This window comes from Lepidochelys kempii, chromosome 1, assembly GCF_965140285.1.
Source record: "Lepidochelys kempii isolate rLepKem1 chromosome 1, rLepKem1.hap1, whole genome shotgun sequence".
Classification (NCBI taxonomy): domain Eukaryota; kingdom Metazoa; phylum Chordata; order Testudines; family Cheloniidae; genus Lepidochelys; species Lepidochelys kempii.
In genome coordinates this window covers 198,026,795-198,046,132 of record NC_136380.1, presented here as the reverse complement: position 1 = coordinate 198,046,132, position 19,338 = coordinate 198,026,795, and the positions used below count along the sequence as shown (strand labels likewise).

The 19,338-nt window shown below is 38.7% G+C and overlaps 1 protein-coding gene across 1 annotated transcript in view; it reads right to left on the bottom strand.

The window, feature by feature from the left end:
• ABI3BP (ABI family member 3 binding protein) overlaps positions 1-19,338 on the bottom strand; it is a 317,415-nt gene that overhangs the window by 89,430 nt on the left and 208,647 nt on the right. Inside the window, exons 23-35 of the mRNA XM_078851501.1 lie at positions 18,566-18,640; positions 17,439-17,513; positions 14,695-14,769; positions 12,026-12,121; positions 8,957-9,037; positions 7,566-7,640; positions 6,308-6,382; positions 4,761-4,808; positions 4,167-4,241; positions 2,313-2,369; positions 1,773-1,847; positions 1,564-1,638; positions 344-418 (exon numbers count right to left, since the gene is read on the bottom strand). Of these exons, the coding sequence (XP_078707627.1) occupies positions 344-418; positions 1,564-1,638; positions 1,773-1,847; positions 2,313-2,369; positions 4,167-4,241; positions 4,761-4,808; positions 6,308-6,382; positions 7,566-7,640; positions 8,957-9,037; positions 12,026-12,121; positions 14,695-14,769; positions 17,439-17,513; positions 18,566-18,640 (957 nt within the window). The remainder of the gene's footprint in view (positions 1-343; positions 419-1,563; positions 1,639-1,772; positions 1,848-2,312; positions 2,370-4,166; positions 4,242-4,760; positions 4,809-6,307; positions 6,383-7,565; positions 7,641-8,956; positions 9,038-12,025; positions 12,122-14,694; positions 14,770-17,438; positions 17,514-18,565; positions 18,641-19,338) is intronic.

The following is a 19,338-nucleotide window of genomic DNA, read 5'->3' as shown; positions in this document are numbered from 1 at the left end:
TTCCATGAATAGGTAGTTACTCAAAAAAGTGGAGTTTCTTACCTCTTTGAAAAGATAAGTCTCATAATTTAATTGATAGGTTCCCTAAAGTACATTAACAAGTGTATGTAAACATTTTCATAACATTACTGATAAAAATGAAAATGGTCATTAAATCTCTGTAGTTTTCATCTGTAGGTGTTAAATGTGAGATCGCAGATGCTCACAAGCTGATGGCTGAGAAGTAGAGACTTGCTATGCTACGATGCTAACGTGTTAGTTTAAAAAAAATTCAGTCCCTTGAAGTACAATTGCGAAAAATAAAACCTTGACATTTAAGAATACAAAACAATGATATAATTACCAGATTTTGTTTGTGGTATATCTGGGCTGGGTGATGTTTTTGGTTTAGATGGGACACGTCGATTCTCTTTCGCGGCTGAAAGGATTCACAGAGTTATACATTAAAACAGGTGTGCTGCCAGGGAGCTTTAATTTAGATTTTTCCAATGGAAAATTAAATTTCTTTCAGAAAATAATTCCAACAGAAAATTCCTGAGCAGAGCTAATAATGGCCGATAGCCTGTCATTACAACACAGCATAGATTAGAGAAGAGGTCAGAGGTTGAAGTGACCCCTGCCTGCTCTGCAGATTGTGGCAGTGGAAGAATGGGTTACACCTTTGCTCCTCCCACTCTCAGTTGTGCCAACAGAACTCTTGTGAAGAGTTTGAAGAGTTTGAAGAGCTGAAGATTCAGAGTTTGTCTAACTGGGATAATGCACGCTACAGAAGGAAGGGGATTTCTAAAGCACTCTAATGCGTTATGCATTAAGTGGTCTATGTAGACCCTGCTGGTATCACTCAAGGTTCTCTAGTGTGCTTTAATATATATTAAAGCATAACACCTATTGATGTGCACCAGCAGGGTCTACATGGACCAGTTAATGTGCAACACATTACTGCGCTTTAGAAATCACACCACCCGCGGTGCGTGCGCATTGCCATACCCCGTACACACGATCTCAGTCTCTACCTTTTCCTGTTGGTGCTGCCCTTGTATGTTGTATTTTCTGAGAATCTTGCCCTCTTCACCCAGCGTTGCATAAAAATATCGCCAGACAAGCAACAGAAACAGCAAAGATGCGGATCTTCACCATTCACCTTCAGATGGAAGGTGATGTACAAGAACAAACTGGAGGGCTTTTTGGTACCTTTGTCTTTTGACACTAGATAAACAAATCCCTTGAAACTATAGATGCCAGTCAGTAGATAAACAATCTCTCTCCCAAACTATGGAAATTAAGACTAAAGTCTTCTGTTGCATAAGGGCACAACCCCCCCCTCCCCACTGAGTAAAATACTGTAAAACAATGACTGTATATTTCATTAACATGTGTACATATTAGGTAGGGCATGACAGCTGTGGAGCAGAGCATTGTTATAGTAATAGACTTCTGCCATTGCCATAAATATGTGTGTGTGTGTATGCACGCGCGTGCACGCATGCACCAACAATTCTTGGTAGAAAAGTTGCAAAATCGTAAGTGTCACTGCACTGAAATATAGAATTAAGATGCACTTACCAGCTTTAGTTGGTGGCACACCTGGGATGGGTGATGTTTTAGGTTTGGAAGGCAGACGCCGCGTCTCTTTTGGAGCTGAAAGGAAACAACTGGTTTATATATTGTTACAGCTTTCCCAAGTACCACAGTCTGACACCAGCCACAACACAAGACTGTATACATACTCCTGGAGTACCTCAGTATGAGATACAAAACACTGATATATTTACCAGGTTTGGTTTGTGGCACATCTGGGCTTGGTGATGTTTTAGGTTTGGAAGGAACATGCCGTGCCTCTTTTGGAGCTGAAATAAAGAACTCGAGCATGAAAATAATTATCCAGGAATCTGAACCTGACACCATGTACACCTGAACATGAATGAAAGTCAGGTGTGCAAAGGAATTTCAAAGAAAACATTGTGTTGTTGGATGGTATCTGTATCGAGATCAACTAAGCATGGGGTAGGATTACTCGCTGAGTTTGAGCCCAGGAAAAAAACAAGGGACATTAGAGAAACTGCAAACACAAACAAATATGGCTTCAGAAAGATGGAGTATTTCTGGATGCTCTAGAGAGCAAACAACTTAAATGAAACTACATTCCTGTAAAGGAAAATATGCAAAGGTGGATATGAAAATGAAAAAGGTACCTAGAAAAAAAGACTGTTTAATCATGAAAAGTGATGACAGATGACCCCATTGAGCAAGAACCTACCATGCCTACATCTCTAATGAGAAGGAAAAAGAAATATGACCATACCCATAATTACCATGATTACCTAATGGTGTCTTCGGTTGCTCAGTTCTAAAGGTAGCTGCTTCAGGGGCTGTATCAAAAACAAATAAAACATAAAAATAACAATGAAAATCAAAATAGAAGAGAATAATTCTATTTAAAGTCAACTTTATTTATGTCTAAATAACAACTATGCTTTCATCCGTCTGCCAGTAATTAGTCAATATTCAAGAACCTTTATGCTCTAACAACTCTAAACAGCTGAGGAGAGAACCTACCCCTTAAATATGGGCTAATGTTTCCATCTTTTTTTATGGTCTTTAAAAAGAAAGATGATTGAAATTTATCTCAGTCATATACCCAGAAATTGGAGCCTGTGGTACGAAGCTCTTCCCTGACAAGTGCCTTTCATATGGAACTTGTATATAAAATTGGTTTTGGAGAGCCTCTTGCTTGTGGGTACCATCTTATTAAAAGATGTGATTATTTGTGCACGGTGCAATACAAACATCAAAGGCCACTCTTAAGTTATACACTGTTCCATTATTATTTAAATGTAAAACAGATTTTTTACTGTTTTACTCCACAGCCATGCAAACAATAGTATTCTACTCCACAGCCATGCAACGGCATAAAAAAAGTGGCTTCCCCTCCTCACCATAACCACTCGGGTATGCGTGGTATTCAAAAAGGTTAAATATGAAACATTTTCTTGAGATCTTTGCACACAAAGCCAAGAAAATCAGGACACAATGCTGAAACTGACGGAGGTCAGTTAAGAAATAAACTTTCAGTATATTATTGATATTTGTAGAAATTATGATAAATTAATAACTGAAAATGCATACACAGGATAATACAGACATCTCAGTTTTGTGATGGTAGTTCGTACACCATTTTGCAGTATCAGACGGACATAAGAATAATGGAAAAATGACCACAAGGGGAAAATATACAATTAAAACTTATGTATCTAATTTATCAGGAGTTTTGTTTTAACTAGGAGATAGCAGCCAGCCTTTTGCAAACAGCTGCAATGATTTTAAAAATCACTTAGTAGCAAGAGTTAGATTTTTCATACCAGGAGACCATATCTACTTGGTGACTATTGTTTTTGAGAGTGGTAACATAGCACAAAGAATCCATCCAAACATTTAGGTGGGCACTTTGATTAAAGTGATCATCAGTAAGTCATCCACGTTTACCAACAGTTAGCACAGAATGGCGTCAACAGAAAATTACTAGTGTAACAAAACAGAGTGGTATTTCGGATACCACAGTATAGTAATTATTGACTTTTTTTTTTTTACACTACTCCCATTGAAATCAAGTTAATTGATTGTCTGTATAATTCCTGAATACAGTGTCTTGGAATACTGAATGATAACGTATTGGTATGGTGAATCCAGTTAAACAAGTATTAGTTATATGTTTGGTAATTTACTAATTCTTAAGGAAAAGAGTAATAAGAAGACATACAATAATGGTAAATATAAGAAAAGCTGTGCAGCATCTTTTCTGAAAGTGCAAAGCAAAGTTTGAAGAAATATACAAATACAGTATATCTCTCATAGAACACTAAAGCATTTTTAATATTTGATTTTATTTAATACTGAGTCAAATTTTCCTCTTAATTACACTACTATAAATCAGGAATAACACTAATTCTCATCCATGTGTCTAAACATGAGGTATTATTATGCTACTGCATGATGATAAAGAGCTAGTCAATTTCTGCTATTGCTGTAAATGGCTAACGAACAAAACACCCAGCACATTGCAGCAGGGTTGTACCTTGTCACTATGATGCTGAGTGTATTTCAAATTACTTAGATAATTAAACAGCTGCTTAGTGATAAACTTCAATAGGACACAGAAAATCATTTACCAGGTTTTGTCTGTGGCACATGAGTTTTGGGCGAAGTTTTAGGCTTCAAAGGAACACGTCGTGTCTCTTTTGGTGCTGAAAGAGAGAACCTGGGTTACAGATTATTAAATTTTCCAGGAATCAGAGTCTAATGCCAAGTGTAACACACAGACATGGCACGTTTCAAGCCTGCAATGGAGAAACAAAATCCTTTTACGGGTAACAGAGAAGACAAAGTCAGGTGTACAAAGGAGTTTAAAGAAAATACGGCATTATGAATGTATCTAGATTTGTTTAAGCAGGAAAATGGAATTCCTGATCATTTTGAAGCTCAGTTTAAAAAAAAGTTGGAAAATAAGTTGCAAGCACAGACAGTCATGACTATGATAAAGATGTTTCAGAACTGACGGCCTAATTTGCCTTAAAAAGGAGATAATACATCTGTGTAGAAAACAAAATTCCTAAAAAGCCTTTTGTGCCAAATGACAGACGTATCTAGGAAAAAAAGAGGAATTTTAAGGAAAGAAACTGGTGACATGAGATGACAACTACAATGTGGTTTTCTGTGAAGACAAGAAAAACAAACATGACTGGTCACTAAACAAATTTCTTTACCTATTGTTGACCTTGGTGGTTCAATTCTAAATGTAATATGTTCCAGGACTGCATCAGAAACAAAACAGAAAAAGCATGAGAATCTAAACATGGAACACCCTTTCAAATGATCAAAGCTATTTCCTAGGTAAGCAATAAGTAAAAGATTATGCTAATCTGATCCGTACTAATTCCGTGGATTATCAATTTACCCTTGGATATCTTATTCTGACTTTTAGAAATTGTGGTCAGTTACTTTGAAGACACCATTACCATAAATAAATTGCATGACCTGGATGAAACAAACTCTCAATTTTGAGATAGTAAAAATCAAAGAACCATAGAAGTTAGAGATAGAAGAGATCTAAGAGGTCATCCATTTCATCTTGTAGTTAACACAATACTCTATAGTGCATTATCCAGTCTAATTTTAAAAGACCCAAGCAATTGTGCTTCCAACACTTTCTTTAGTAGACTATTCTACTATTTAATACACCTCATTCTCAGCAAGCTTTTCTGATATTTACGCTAAATTTCCCCCCCCTTTTTTTTTAATCTGCAGCTGGAAGAATACAGCAATAAGATAAAATAAAATAAAAAACTTTAGCAACGCTTATACCTCTTTTGTATTTGCTTTCTGCAAACATTCAAGCTACTGTATCTCACTGCATGGAATTTCACACAAACAAGTGTTCAGTTTGCAAATTCATGGGAAGTGGTATAATCCAGGATGGGGTAGTACACTGTGTGACTCAACAAGATGACACGGTTCCCATGCCCCTACACCCCCAAAGTTTAGAGTAGAAGCAATTAAACAATCAAATCAGACCCAAAAGGAAATTATTTGCAACTACCAAACATCCATGTATGTATACACAAATATATTACGTGACTGAAATGAGATAAAATTAGATTTAAACTCTCCACATAACTAATGTGCCTTACACTAGACTAATTTTATTTTATTTATTTATTTGGGAATGAAGTCTTTGGCAAAGTTGTGTGATTCAGAAAGGCAAAGATTGTAAAATTTCCAAATTCTGCTAATCTACTACCTACTAATCTAGATTCAATATTCCACCAGTGGCTAGTCACGTGCTTGAAATTAAGCATGTATTTATAAAGCTTTACTGAATCAGGGACTACAAGAATTACAGTCATCCAATCAGAAACACCAGGAGATTTGTGACCAATCACCATTAATCAAACCATCTCAAATTCCAAACACTGAGTATCAAGTATTCCTAGCAAACTGATCATAATCAATCCACAGAATAAGAAAAAAATACTGCAAAAAGGGAACTAATTTTGAACAAATAAATTAAAAAACAAACAAACAATTTACTATAGAACATTTGCTATGAATTATTCAGTTGACTCTAGTTATATCCTATTAATCCTACTTATATCACAGGAGCAATAAATAATTCCTCTCAACCTTTAGCAAATTTTACCAACCTTCAAGTATCAGATGACAGAGTCTATAACAAACTCCTGACAGCAAAGTAAAGGAAGCACATTAAATCAATGGGGTTTTGTTAGAACCAGTTGCAAGAACAGGTAATTACCAGGTTTAGAATGGGGTAGTTCTGGCTCTGGGGACGCGTTAGGTTTGGAAGGAATGAACTGTGTTTCAGTTGGAGCTGAAAAAAACAAAGAAAAAAACCCTACATTTCTAAACGTCTTAAGGAGTCACAGCCTGACTCTGGCACTATGTTTAAGCCATAAGAAGTGATACCTGCAATGTTGTCAAAAACAAAAATTCAATTAAGTTGGCTTTTATTGTATTCACAATGACTGTGACTCTGAAAGGGGTAAGAAATACTCTTGTGTAGTAGTGCAATTTGGGGGCTTCTGACAATGGGGAAAACCCCTGCAAATGCTTAATTATAGGAGTTGACTTGAATGGCTATATTTGTGAGCCTAAGGACTACTCCCATAAGTGCGAGCGTGTTGAATCGAGCCATGAGGTGACAGGAACAGTAAGTTAGCGGCTAAATTCTGCCCTCAGATAAGTTTGTGGTCTTCCCAGTGACTGCAATAAGAGAGGGACGCATGTTTTGAAGGCAGAATTTGGCACTTAATCTTAAAAGAAAGTTGTACCAATTTTCCTCACATGGTCTTCTAAAAGTTCATGTGGTGAAAAGAATTCCTTGTCATAGATATAACCATTATCTATATTTGAAATGCTTTTGATTAAAAAAATTGGCATTTCTGAGTCTTCTGTTGGTGGTGGTAATCATGCTGAGAACAAAACAACAACACTATTGGAACTAAAACCTTAGAGATCGTTATTTTTTCATATCAACAAATGGCCAGACACTAAATCCAACAATTATTCACAATTCTTTCCAATTTGCTTGCTATATACTCTAGGCTGTGGTGACTTCGCTGTTCAAACTCCCCAGAAGCTTAAAGGTTAACTGAAAAACGGACCTGCACAAATACAGGGACATTTTGGTTTGGAGATCACCTCTGAAGGAGTAATTTTTTTTTAACTAAGAAAATATGAACATATAAAATTCAAGTGTGTTTGAAAAGTCTAACATGAGAATAAAATTAATTAATCCCTATTCTTGGTGCAAAATATTTCCAAGATGGATCTAAGTTTCTTTCTCCTCTCTCAGAACAAGATTGACATAAAAATGTAGTCCTTCTGACATAGATCCTATACAGTAAAACTGGCATCTTTATCTACAATTTCTGTACGAGGTGCACGGTAAGAAGAAAAGTACAGTCTCCTGAGCCACTACAGCTGATATTTTGCCTTTAACTAGGGTAATAGTGAGCCTCAATGTACCAAATTGAAAAAATAAAGGTATTTACCAGGTTTAGATTGAGGCATTTTAGGTTCAGTAGATGATTCGGGCTTCAAAGGTGTGAAATGTATTTCACTGGATTCTGAAACAAAAATTTGGTTTATAACTATCAGCATTTAAACATAAGGATGTAAAAGTGCGTGTATCCCGAAAACACCATATGCCTGCAGTGAAGAAACAGCACTACAATGCAGAACTGGAAAAGTGACTATAATTAATATCAATGACCCACTAAGTAGAAAATTGCGACTGCAGTTTAACAACAGAAAAAAAGTAGCAGATAAGCTCTTTGCTCACAGAAACTATCGAAGAGTTGGGATAAAATGATCTTCTGGAGCAAAATTATAGTTTCTAAATTGGAAGGCAAAAGCAAGGTAGCTATCATAAAACGTAAAGAAAAAACTGTTACCCAATGTTGCCTTGGCCCACTCTAGGTCATAGGAAGAAATTTTACATTTAGCTTCTGGAGTAGCTGGACTTTTTGTTGTTAGAATAAAAATGAATTTAAGTGAAGACTATTAGACCCTGAGTCAGCAAAGTACTTAAGCAGGTATGTAAGTGCTTTGTTGAATAATGCTGGACTTAAATTCGTGCCTAAGCACTTTGCTGAGAGTGGTTTAGAGAGTAGAGGTTTCTCTTAAAAATAGATCACTGTGCTTCCTTGAACATAATCTCCACAGTTAAAGACAGGCAATGTTTTAAAAGAAGAATACTTCCAATGAGATTTGACATTGCAAAGATGAAGTACAACAGATACCACTCTCTTAGTCTGGGTGTGAGAATTTGTGTTTATTTTAAAGACACACACACACACACACAAATTCATACTAAGAATTCCATTAAGTGCATATTCCCTGGTGCTATACATTCAATAAAATCTCAGTTACATCTCCGGCTAACTACATTCAAGCTTTCCACATCACTAGAATCATTATTTGTTTTTTTTTAAACAGAAGCTTAGTTTCTGTAGCAAATTTTGCAACATCCAGAAAACTAGCTGGAACCCTAAATTTGAAAATGGAGTAATGCTCTGTATATGGAGTGTAGAATTCTTATTACAGAAATTGTGTTTCAATGCTTGCTGTCTTTTAAATATGATTTTAAATGTGCATATTCTTAATAAAAGTAGGCTTTCTGAAATCTTTATAAGAGCAATTATTTCTTGTTCAAAATAATCTGGTTTTTAACATAACATATATGTTATAAAATATATATATAATAATATATAAGTTTTAAAGATGGGCAACCACTAAATGACTCAAACCAAACTCATTTATATAGTCTGCATTTCACTTGTGCCCTAAAACCAGGTTAACTTCTTTGCAGCAATGCCACTGAGTTTTGCTAAAATGATACTCCAAGTTCAAGTAGTGAATTACAGAAGAATAGTTACTGTACCAGGTTTACTATGTGGCATTTCTGGCATGGCACTGGCAGATGCTTTAGGTTTGGAAGAAATGTGTTGTGGTTCATATGAAACTGAAAAAAAAAAAAGCCCAGTTCATAATTGAATTACTGCATGCATCATTATTCAGACCACAGAAAGCATAGACTTGAAGCCTACCCTGGAACAAAAATAACTTAAAAGACTCGAAAAATCAGGCTGTAGTTAACATGCATGTTTAAAAAATAAATAAATAAGGTGCGAGGAAAGTATTGCAGTTAAATGTTTAGAGTAGCTAGACAAAAAGAGCAGGAGTGCTTAGCCCTCTGCCAAAACAAGGAGTTCTCTATTATAAACTTATCTTGCCACCAACCAGTCAGCACTCTCTTCATCAAAGTCCTGTACTCTTGTGGCAAGCTGGACCTAAATTTTGTGGCAAAGTTCCCGGATTCTGCGGCACTCTGGTGTTGCAGACAGGAAATTTTTGCAGGAACTTCTTTTAAATTACAGGATTTAGGGGTTTAATGATTCAATATGAAAAAGACTAATACAGTCAGTACAGAAGTTGCCGAGTTATTTATTTTGAGATTAAATTCAAATTTTAGGCAGTCCACACTTTTTCAGTTTTGATACACCAAAGACATTGCTACTGACAATGCCAGGTAAGAAGCTGGAAATTTTGGCAACTGGGTAGGTGGCAATTAGGGCTTCTGGCAGCAGTGGAGGCATGGGAGGCAGTTTGTGATTGTGGGATGAGCACATTAGTCAGATGTATTTACTAAATGAACATCAGTGAAAGAGTTACAGTAGCCATTTAAGTTATCATATTCAAGTTCCATTCATTGCGTAGCGTGGCAAACTGGATAATCTGCACCTCTCAGAGTTGTTGTTTTAAGGTGTCTGCAGACTCAGTACCTGTCTACATGGGGAATATCTGCAGCAGTACAAATACCCTGAAGTAACTATGCTGTGTCAATGTAAAATGCATCTTGCAACATGTAACACTTCTACACGGGCAGTTTGCACCATTGTAGCTACCAGTTTGCACCATTGCAGCTACACCTTAAATATTTCCAATATAAGCAGGACCTCAGGAAGACAACACAGCATTGGTTTTATGTTCTCATAATTTTTCCAAGATTTTCTTCAAAACCATAAAGGCTAGAAACAAATTTCATGAATGTAATGAAAGGTTAGTTTCTACAGCATCTACTGCCTGGGGTAGATTCTGCAGCTAACACCATGGCTGAGAAACCACAGGATACACAGGGAACACATCTTAGTTAATGTTTGTAAAATGCCTTAAAAATGTAAAGCACTAGTATTATCTATCCCAAAACTAACTAGTCACTGTTACATTGCTGCAATTGTTGTCACAAGTGGCACTTGGGATATTTTAATGTGTAGAGACTTGAAATGATGGCAGCATTATTACTTGGGAAATAAAACCCCAATATCACCTCTGTTTAATTCCTGCAAGATGTTTAATTTGTTAAACTGAAATTAAAATAGATAGAATAGAATAGAAATAGGCCTGAACTGAAATTCTGAATCCAAATCCAGATCCCAAGCCAAATATCATAGCTGAACTCTCTCTCTATAAACATTTGAATGTCCTCAGAGTCTTGGGAGGTTTTGAATCCAAACCCAGAATTGGATTGAAATTTCACAACTAGACCTCAAGAGAATAATTTAAAATACAAGCCCGGACAACCTGCAAACTTTCTGGTCTTTGAAATCTGGATCTGAATTGGTTCAGATACATTTGTATCTTGTTGTAAGTTTTATTTCAGACCTGCACACAAATGAAACAAATGATCTATAATGCACTAGGACTGGGGTCTCAAACATGAGGCCCGCAGAGCTATTTGCTGTGGCCCGCCAAGCTCCCCGCATCCCCCCGAGTTATTTCCTGCGTCCGCCAAGCTCCCCTCCCCTGCCGCCTCCCCCACGCCCCAGCACGCCACGTCCCTGCTCCTCTGCCTACCTCCAGGTGCTTCCCACCGCCAAACAGCTGTTTGGCAGCACTTAGTGCTTTCCAGGAGGGAGGGTGGAGGAGCAGGGAGCCACGTGCTCAGGGGAGGAGGCGGGGCGGGGGGGGGGGATTTGGGGAAGGTGTTGGAATAGGGGCAGGGAGGGGGTGGAGTTGGGGTGGGGACTTAGGGGAAGGGGTTGGAATAGGGGCAGGGAAGAGGTGGGAAGAGGCAGGGCATCATGGAAGGGGTGGAGTGCGGGCAGTAGCAGCGGGGGAGGGGGGGCGGTGTCAGTGATGCGGCCCTTGGGCCAATGTACTCGTCCTCGTGTGGCCTTTGTGGTAATTTGAGTTTGAGATCCCTGCACTAGGATATGACTTTGCTTCCACTGGGAAAATACACTCCTGTCCAGAGGGCCTGTACCAAGTCTATATATAATTCAAGTAGCACTTAAACTCTAGTACAAGGATTTTAATGGAACCTGAGAGGTATGTAAGGCCTTGTGTGGGTCTTTTGCACAACAGTGAATTTCATCTTTAATGCTTAACTGTCATGAATGGAGGTCTCCAGCCAACTAAAGGAAAATCGACTCCCTCTTGGGTCAAAGTATCAGAATTGCTCAGCTTGGTTTCATGACTCTTGCACTTAATTTGTTCATTACTCATGATGAGATGTCACTGTTGCCTGATCTGAGGTATTGAGGACTATTTTTATTAATCATTTAAGACTCAATATTACTGTCAGTGTAGTCAATGGGATTTCTGCCACTGATTTCGATGGGAATAAGATTTCACCCTTAACAAGTACAAGAAAAAGCTCTTGGACCCATCCTGGGCAGATATGAACACAGGATGGGATTTCCTCATGATCATTTCCCAAGTCACAGCTTAAGTACAAATTCCTACAAAGAAAAGCAAAAGGAAAGATGAACAGCAGAGAAGGAGACGGCAGCACCAAACCAACTCACAACTAAAATCAGAGTGAAATTCAGTGATTAGTTATGAATAAGGAAACATGAAATGCCCCTTTAGAAGATGAAAAAATCCTCCTTGATGAAAAGGAAAAGAAAAGAGCTGACAATTCACTAAGGAAGAATATTATCATCATTACCCATTGTAGATTTCGGATGTTCAAGAGTCTTAGTAGTAGCAGTAATAGAAGAAATCTTAATAGTGATTGGCACTGGAACAGGTTCCCTGGTTGCTGCTGGAGTAAAGGACATTATCTTGAGAGAGACGAAGGCAGATCTACACCTTTTAAACTGCTGCCCGGTGTCTGGTATGGGTACTTGGACATCAAAATTTTGGGACGGATACTCTACAGGATGACTCAAACCCTATCTTAACAGTGATGCTTTTGGGGAGCTTTTTGTCTACTGCTGATTCCCACATTGTTCAAATGTGAGGGACCCCCTCTATCCCCCCGCCCAATGTATCTTGTGCCTCAGTAGATGTGCAGTCTGGAATGCTCAAGTGCATTGTGGGCTAAAACACAGCTGATCTCTTTACAATAGGCCAAAATATTTGGGAACCAATGCTTTAATGTAACAGGGTTCTATCTTTCTTCAAATGGAGCAGGATGGCAAGCTCTGCAGGACACTGATGGGGCAAGCAAAACCAAACTTTTCTTTTTCAGGTCCTTTTTAGTACATATTTTACAACTAACACATTTGTTTTGCTTCCCTTCAATTAGTTTAGTTCTGAATATTTGAAGCCAGCCAAAAGGAATATGTCTGTGGCAAACTAAATTAAAACACTGTAGGATGAAATCCTCCTTCCACCTCACCAAGTCTGAGTAGCCAGACTTGACGTGAGGACCTGGGTGGAGAGTAATCCTTCAGCTGAGGAGTCTGAGCCTAAGTTACATCATTCTGCATCAGCCACCCTTCCTTTACATACACCGGCTGTGGCAGAGCTCCTTCTCCACCTTGGAGGGTTTCGAGCTTCCCCTTAGCAGCGAGCTGGGCAATTCCTCTCTCCCTGGGAATTTTCCCCACTTTGTCTGAGCAGGGGAGCCTCTTAGTCTCCGGTAGCTCCTTTGGACGTAGTGGTGGCAGGCCAGATACCCAGTTCAATCACTCCACTCTGGTGGGGTCTCTTTCCCCCCAAACCTCTGGGGGCCCAAAAGGGCTGTATGCCCTGTTGGACAGGGTTTCCCCTGTTCTTCACCTCTGTACCTGTGAGGTCTCCCTCCTGGCATTTGCCAGTGTCTGCATTGTCCGGCCCTCCAGTAGCATACCTTCTCCCCATAGCTCCTATTGCGCGCGCCTATCTGACTGGAGGGGAGGCTTTCAACAGGTTCTGGCAGGCCCTTGATTGGCTCCAGGTGACCTAATTAACCTGGAGTAACCCCTGTTCAATTACCAGGGGAAAAGGGACCTGCTTATCCTGGGGCTAATATACCTGCCTTCTACCACTCTCCTATACCTGTCTGGCCTCACACTGCACAGTACAGGAGTCACTGGCCCAATCCCCGCTTCTCATCCATCTTACCACTGTTCCACTCCACACACTCACTAGCATGGGGATACACAGTAAGCCAATGTGGAGCCTGGCTCTGCAGCGTGGAGAGAGCTCCCCAAATCCTGGCCCACTTGCTCACAGCACGTGATCACATTTAACATCCATTTAAGGGGAATGTGTCTTGTTACTTTTTGTGAGTCTTTCTCAGACCATCTTCTCAGTCTTACTGAAACTTTAAACCCTGTCCCATTCTTGAAAAAACTAACTATTTAGGGAATTTAAAATATGAAAGTGACAAGTTATACTGTAGCAGACACAAAATGCAAAATTTGGATCCAAACCTTATGATTCATTTTTATAAGAGAAAGGAGAATTTTCTACCAAAATAATAATGATGTCAAGATAAAGCTAACTCATGTAAACACCTCAAAATAGAAAGTATTACTTAATATATTGCAAAACAATAATCAGGTTAAACCTAGTAAACGAGAAGAATGGCATACTGATCCTGAACCCACTGAAGGCAATGGCAGGGCTGTTGAAAGAGGAAGGGACTTAAAGATAGAGTTGGAGGATTTATTTATGAATAATGCTCTTTAAAAATGTAGCCCCTCTTTTGATTCACAAGGTATTATCTTTAACCCATCTTCATTTTCTTCAACTGTATTCACTATTTCTAAGTATTCATTGAATACTTTTATTTATCCAAATTATCACACTTCATTTTCTGACTCTCTATTTTGATTCTATGCAGCATTTGGTTTATCACCTATGTCCCATGGCACAGCTTCTCCTTCCTGAATAGATGAAAAACCTTTTAAAACAGGAAGGAATAATGCACTCCAACTATGAATTTTTGGACAAGTGATCTTTCCTATTGAAATTGATGAAGCTTTCAAGACTTGCAAGCATACTCATGAAGATGAGGAAATAATCTACAAACTTATGAATAATAATAGTTAAAGTTTGGCATACTTGATACTTTTCTACCTGAAACTATTCATAAGTCTTTATCTTAAACACTGTTTACCAACTTGTAGTTTAATGGGTCAGTGTTCAGAGTTTTTTCTCCTATCTCATTTATTAATTCGCTACTTTATTTGGTCAGAGTCTGATCCATGTAATAACACTGTAGTTACTCTAACAAAGCAAAATAAAGGCTGGGAGAATAAAGGATTTAGTTTGCAAGACTGCTTATGATGCTAACAGATTTCTACAGTTTCCACAGACACATGTCCAAAAAAAAAAAAAGTCAGGAGTCCGCATGTTTGAAACAATATGGAACAAAATGATAATAGCAGAGCATACTGTAATTACCCGGTTTTGTCTTGGGTTCTTCTGGATGGAGAGAGACTTTAGGTTTGGAAGGAATTAGTTTTGTTTTACTGGGTGCTGAAAGGAAGAAAGAGGGAAGATTGTAATCCCAAATTTTGAGGAAAGGAGAGAGTACTTACCAGTAACTGTTGCTCTTCGGGAGTCACATTTGTACATTCACAATCGTGGGATGCGGCACCCCTGGCACTGAGCTGGAGAACTGCCTTGGAAAACCATGTCCACTGTGGTGTATATTCATGTGACAGCTCAAGTGAGGGTGATGGCATCACCCTACTCTATATAAGGAAGTGCATCCATCCAGCCAGACGCCTCAATTCCTTTTCCCAAACCGGAGACCTAATGTTATACTGAACTCTGAGGTAGAAGGGAAGGTGGTTGGGTAGTGTGAATACACAGAGGTAATTCTCAAAGAACAAAAATTACTGCAGAGTAACCTCTCTTTTCTCCTTTGAGGGCCTCTGCATATGCCCTATTGTGGCAGATTAGCAAACTTGATGATGATGGGCAAGTTCTTAGATAAATGTTGTCTGTAATCTGCTCTCCCAAACTGGCATCAGAGTACAATGCTAAATCCAACGAGTACCATCTGGTGGAAGTGTGCACCGAACTCCAAGTTGCTGCTTTTGTAAATCTCCACCAGGGGAACCTATCTAAGGCACATCATGGATGCCATGGTGGCTATTGTAAGTCTTTAAACAAGGGGTACTCGGTTGCAATAATGCTCTATACAGCTCCTAATCTCAGGGTGAAACACTCTGTTTGGCAACAGGTTCTCCCTGACATCTCTCCCCTAGGCTAAAAACAACCTAGTTGAACTTCTAAACAGCTCAGTCTTTTCCAGAATGTCCTTTTTATATTTTGAATATGGAGATGCGATCCCTGTGGGGTCTGGGGAAGAACACAGGGAGGAAAATATATTGAGATAGGTGGTAATCTGAGGCTATCTTTGGCATGAAGCTGTGATGGGACCTCATGGTGACTTTGTCCTTGTGACCAAAGGTAGTGCTGAGGCTGGAGAGACAAAGTGTATCTTGAGTCCCGTGTAAGAGGATCTCAGCAGAGGTTGGTACTGGTACTCTCGATGGGCCCAATTTAGTATCAGCAGTGGGATCCCTGCTATGACCAGTGGGAAAGAGGTGCTATACCTGAAGCCCTTTCAGGGCCCTTTGTGGTCCCAGTGAGACTCCCAGAATAAAGGCAAGCTGTTAAGGTTAAGGTATCCTACACTACTCTACACTAATTACAAGAAAATAATAAGGTAGACTAAGGAAAGATCTAGCCTGAAGACACAAAGGTGAGTTCCCTTTCCTCTCTGCTGTTGGGGGGAAAGGAACTGAGGTGGTTGAGGGACTGCATTCCCTTCTACAGGGTAGGGTGATGATGTAACCCTTGACTGTGATCTTTAGTACAGCCTCCCAATCAACACAGCTCTTCAAGGCACTTCCACAGCTCAATGCCAGGGCTGCCAAATCCCACAAGTGGTAATGCAGAAAGGTCTTGGGAGAACACAGGATTTATGCCAGAAAGACAAAAGAGAGTTTGTGCATGCTTAAGTCTACATGGGGCAATAGTGGCACAATGTGGGTGCTCAAAATTGAAAGGCACTGTATAAAATGACTATTCAGATGGCAAAACAAACTTGTTATGCAGTTGGATGCAAGGGAGAATGTGTCTCCTAAACACAGCTCTCTTCAACTTCCTGCTCTTTTGTGAAACTGGAGAACGTTCTAGCATTAGCAAGAAGGAAAGCTATTAACACAGGTGAGCACAACGGCTGATTATGGTGGGATTAGCAGAAAGCATATTCTTCACGTAGGCTACATCTTTATTGCCCCAAACACCATAAAAGACTGTTTCCACAAAGAAGAATGAAGATGCACATCTTCAGTGGCTTGTAGAGCTGGTTGGAAAATAGAAAGTCATTGTTGCAGAAATTTTTGGTTTCCATTGAAATTTGGCTTTTTATTACATTTTCAAATTGGCTCCAGGGCAGCAGACAAACACCTTACCAGAAATAGGACAGAGCTTCAGGATTAGCAATGATAGCTTGAAATGGCTGTCAGCCACTTATGCAGTAACCTGACCTGGCTCTTTGGGAAGTCAGCGCCATAATACACGGATCTCAGAGTAGCAGCCCTGTTAGTCTGTATCCGCAAAAAGAAAAGGAGTACTTGTGGCACCTTAGAGCATTGCCCAAATAAATCTGTTAGTCTCTAAGGTGCCACAAGTACTCCTTTTCTTTTTTCATAGTACACGGAATCTACATTAATTTGAGGCATCTTGATTAGAAGCATTTGAACTTCAAGGAAGAAGACAACCATTGCTATTGCACAAGCCCTAATTTTTGGTCAATTTCTAGTGATACTGGGATATTAATGGGAGCTTGATCCATGGGCATCATGCCTTCTGGCTAAAGGCCAGATTGTGATCCTCTTACATTGAATAGTACCTTATCCCCGAAGTAGAGTCACATCTGAATAAGAGTATCCCTATGGAATAAATGCAGAATTCATAATACTTTATATAGAGAAGGGAAGACGCGGCAAATCATTCCAAGTTCAGTGATGAATACATAGTTATTCTCAGGATCCCATCTGGACTGATCAGTGAGACTAGTAATAGAGAGATGATAGACTAGATACACTTGCACAAACATGCAATCATACCGATTTCTCTGTAGTTAAAATGAAAAACAAAGCGACCATACACTGTGGAAACATCATTACCTAGTGTTGTCCTTGGCAGTTCAAGGGGGTTAGAAAATTTAGGTGTATTGCTTTCCAAATGAATTGCTTTTTCTGCTGTTGAAAGAGAAAGAATTTAGAGATACATATATGGAAGGTAGCAGCATCTCTAGAAGAGATAGACAAAATTGTCTTAATAATACAAGAGTTAATTTTGAACAGAGCAAAAAACCTTTCTAAGGAGTTGTCGTTATAGCGAAAATGTTTTAAAAGTTGGCTCATAATAACTGATGCAATTCCAAGACTTAAATACGACTATGTTAACAAGCTTCAGTGGTAACTATTTGCCTTGAAGTGGATAATATTTTTAACCAGCAAGATTTTAACAGAATACTTTGCAGGGAGTCTGGAAAGAATTATAATAATGTTGCTTGGTCTCTTACAATACTGTTTAAATAATATCTTATTACACTATAAAATTATGTATCTTTTTAGCTTTATGACTTCATTATAAACCATGCATTTTTTAAATGTTTTCATGGCTTTATCTTTGTTTATGCAACTCCAGACAAGTCTGGATGTGTGTGATATTTTCTTTCCTTTGATCTACATCACAGGTTAAATTCAACCATGGTGTAAAAACATGGTGCAATTCGACTGCCTTCATTTTGTATCCACCTGCTTATCTCCAGGCCTGAGTTTCACCCCTCAGAGTTCTACAATTTTAGATAAGCCTCAACAGATGCTATCTATCACTGCATCTGTACTCATCCTATAGCAACAGATGAAATGGTAGAGATTGGTAACCTATCCTCAAAAGCAAAGCAAGAGACTTTTGATTAAGAGACTTTTAAATTTATGGGCCAACCAGGGTCCTGTTGAGCAAGCATGGGCCAATTCATGATTTCAGGCGGAAACAATGTAAAAACTTGATTCCAACCCCAAGCCCTGTGCAACTTGGTAATTCAAGCTAAGTTTTGCTTCACGTTTTTTTTTTTATTTTTCCAAATTAACATTCCAAGTCTAACTCAAGGGACGCAAACCCACACTTTGCATAATCCTCCTGAGAACTCAATCTGCTCAATTTCACTTAGGATGCTTTTAAAACAAAATACATTAAATTACAAAAGTAATAAATTATTATAATACTTGGCATGGAATGCAATTACCAGGTTTAGTTCTTGGCATTTTGGGTTTGGCAGATGGTTTAGGTGTAGAAGGAACAAACTTTGTTTCCCAGGGAGCTGAAAGAAACAGACTAGATTATACAATTTTTCTTCTAATTCTTTTCCTTCTAAAAGGATCACTTTGGTGAAGCAGTGATACTTCAAAATGGCTTCTGGAAATAAAATCAGTTTTAAAAAAGGCCTCGCAAAACTGTCATGAAAACTTACTTGTCCAGGTACAAAAATGATTAGTTTGCCCTTTACTACAATGACTGATACATAATTAAAAATTCTAATTGTGTTTTACTTGTCCATTAAAAAAAATATTCTGGGCAAGCTAGGAAGTTGAATTTTGCAAGAGAAGTCTAAAATATATAATATATATTATATTGTATATATTCCTGAGTTGCCGATCAATTTTATGCAACTGACAGACTTAACTGGATGAGGTTTGAAAAGGTAACATGAATTCTTAGAACTCTCAGCTATTCAAGAAGAGAAAGATTCTGGCAGAGGTAGAAAGCCACGAAATGAATAACATGCAAAAGTGGAATTATCTCACAACTGCAGCCCCTGGATTCTATTTATAAAAAAGCAGCACTGTTTGGAGGAATGGGGGAAATATTAGTACGTCTAAGCAGTTCTGCAAACCTGAAGCTGTCGTCCCATAATTGCAGGGGTTGAAACTGTAGTTAGCCAGTCTGAATGCTAGCCTAAGGCCTTATTCTGGGAGGCGAAGTCTGTGAAAGTTGAAGGTGACCAATCAGCACCTCAGA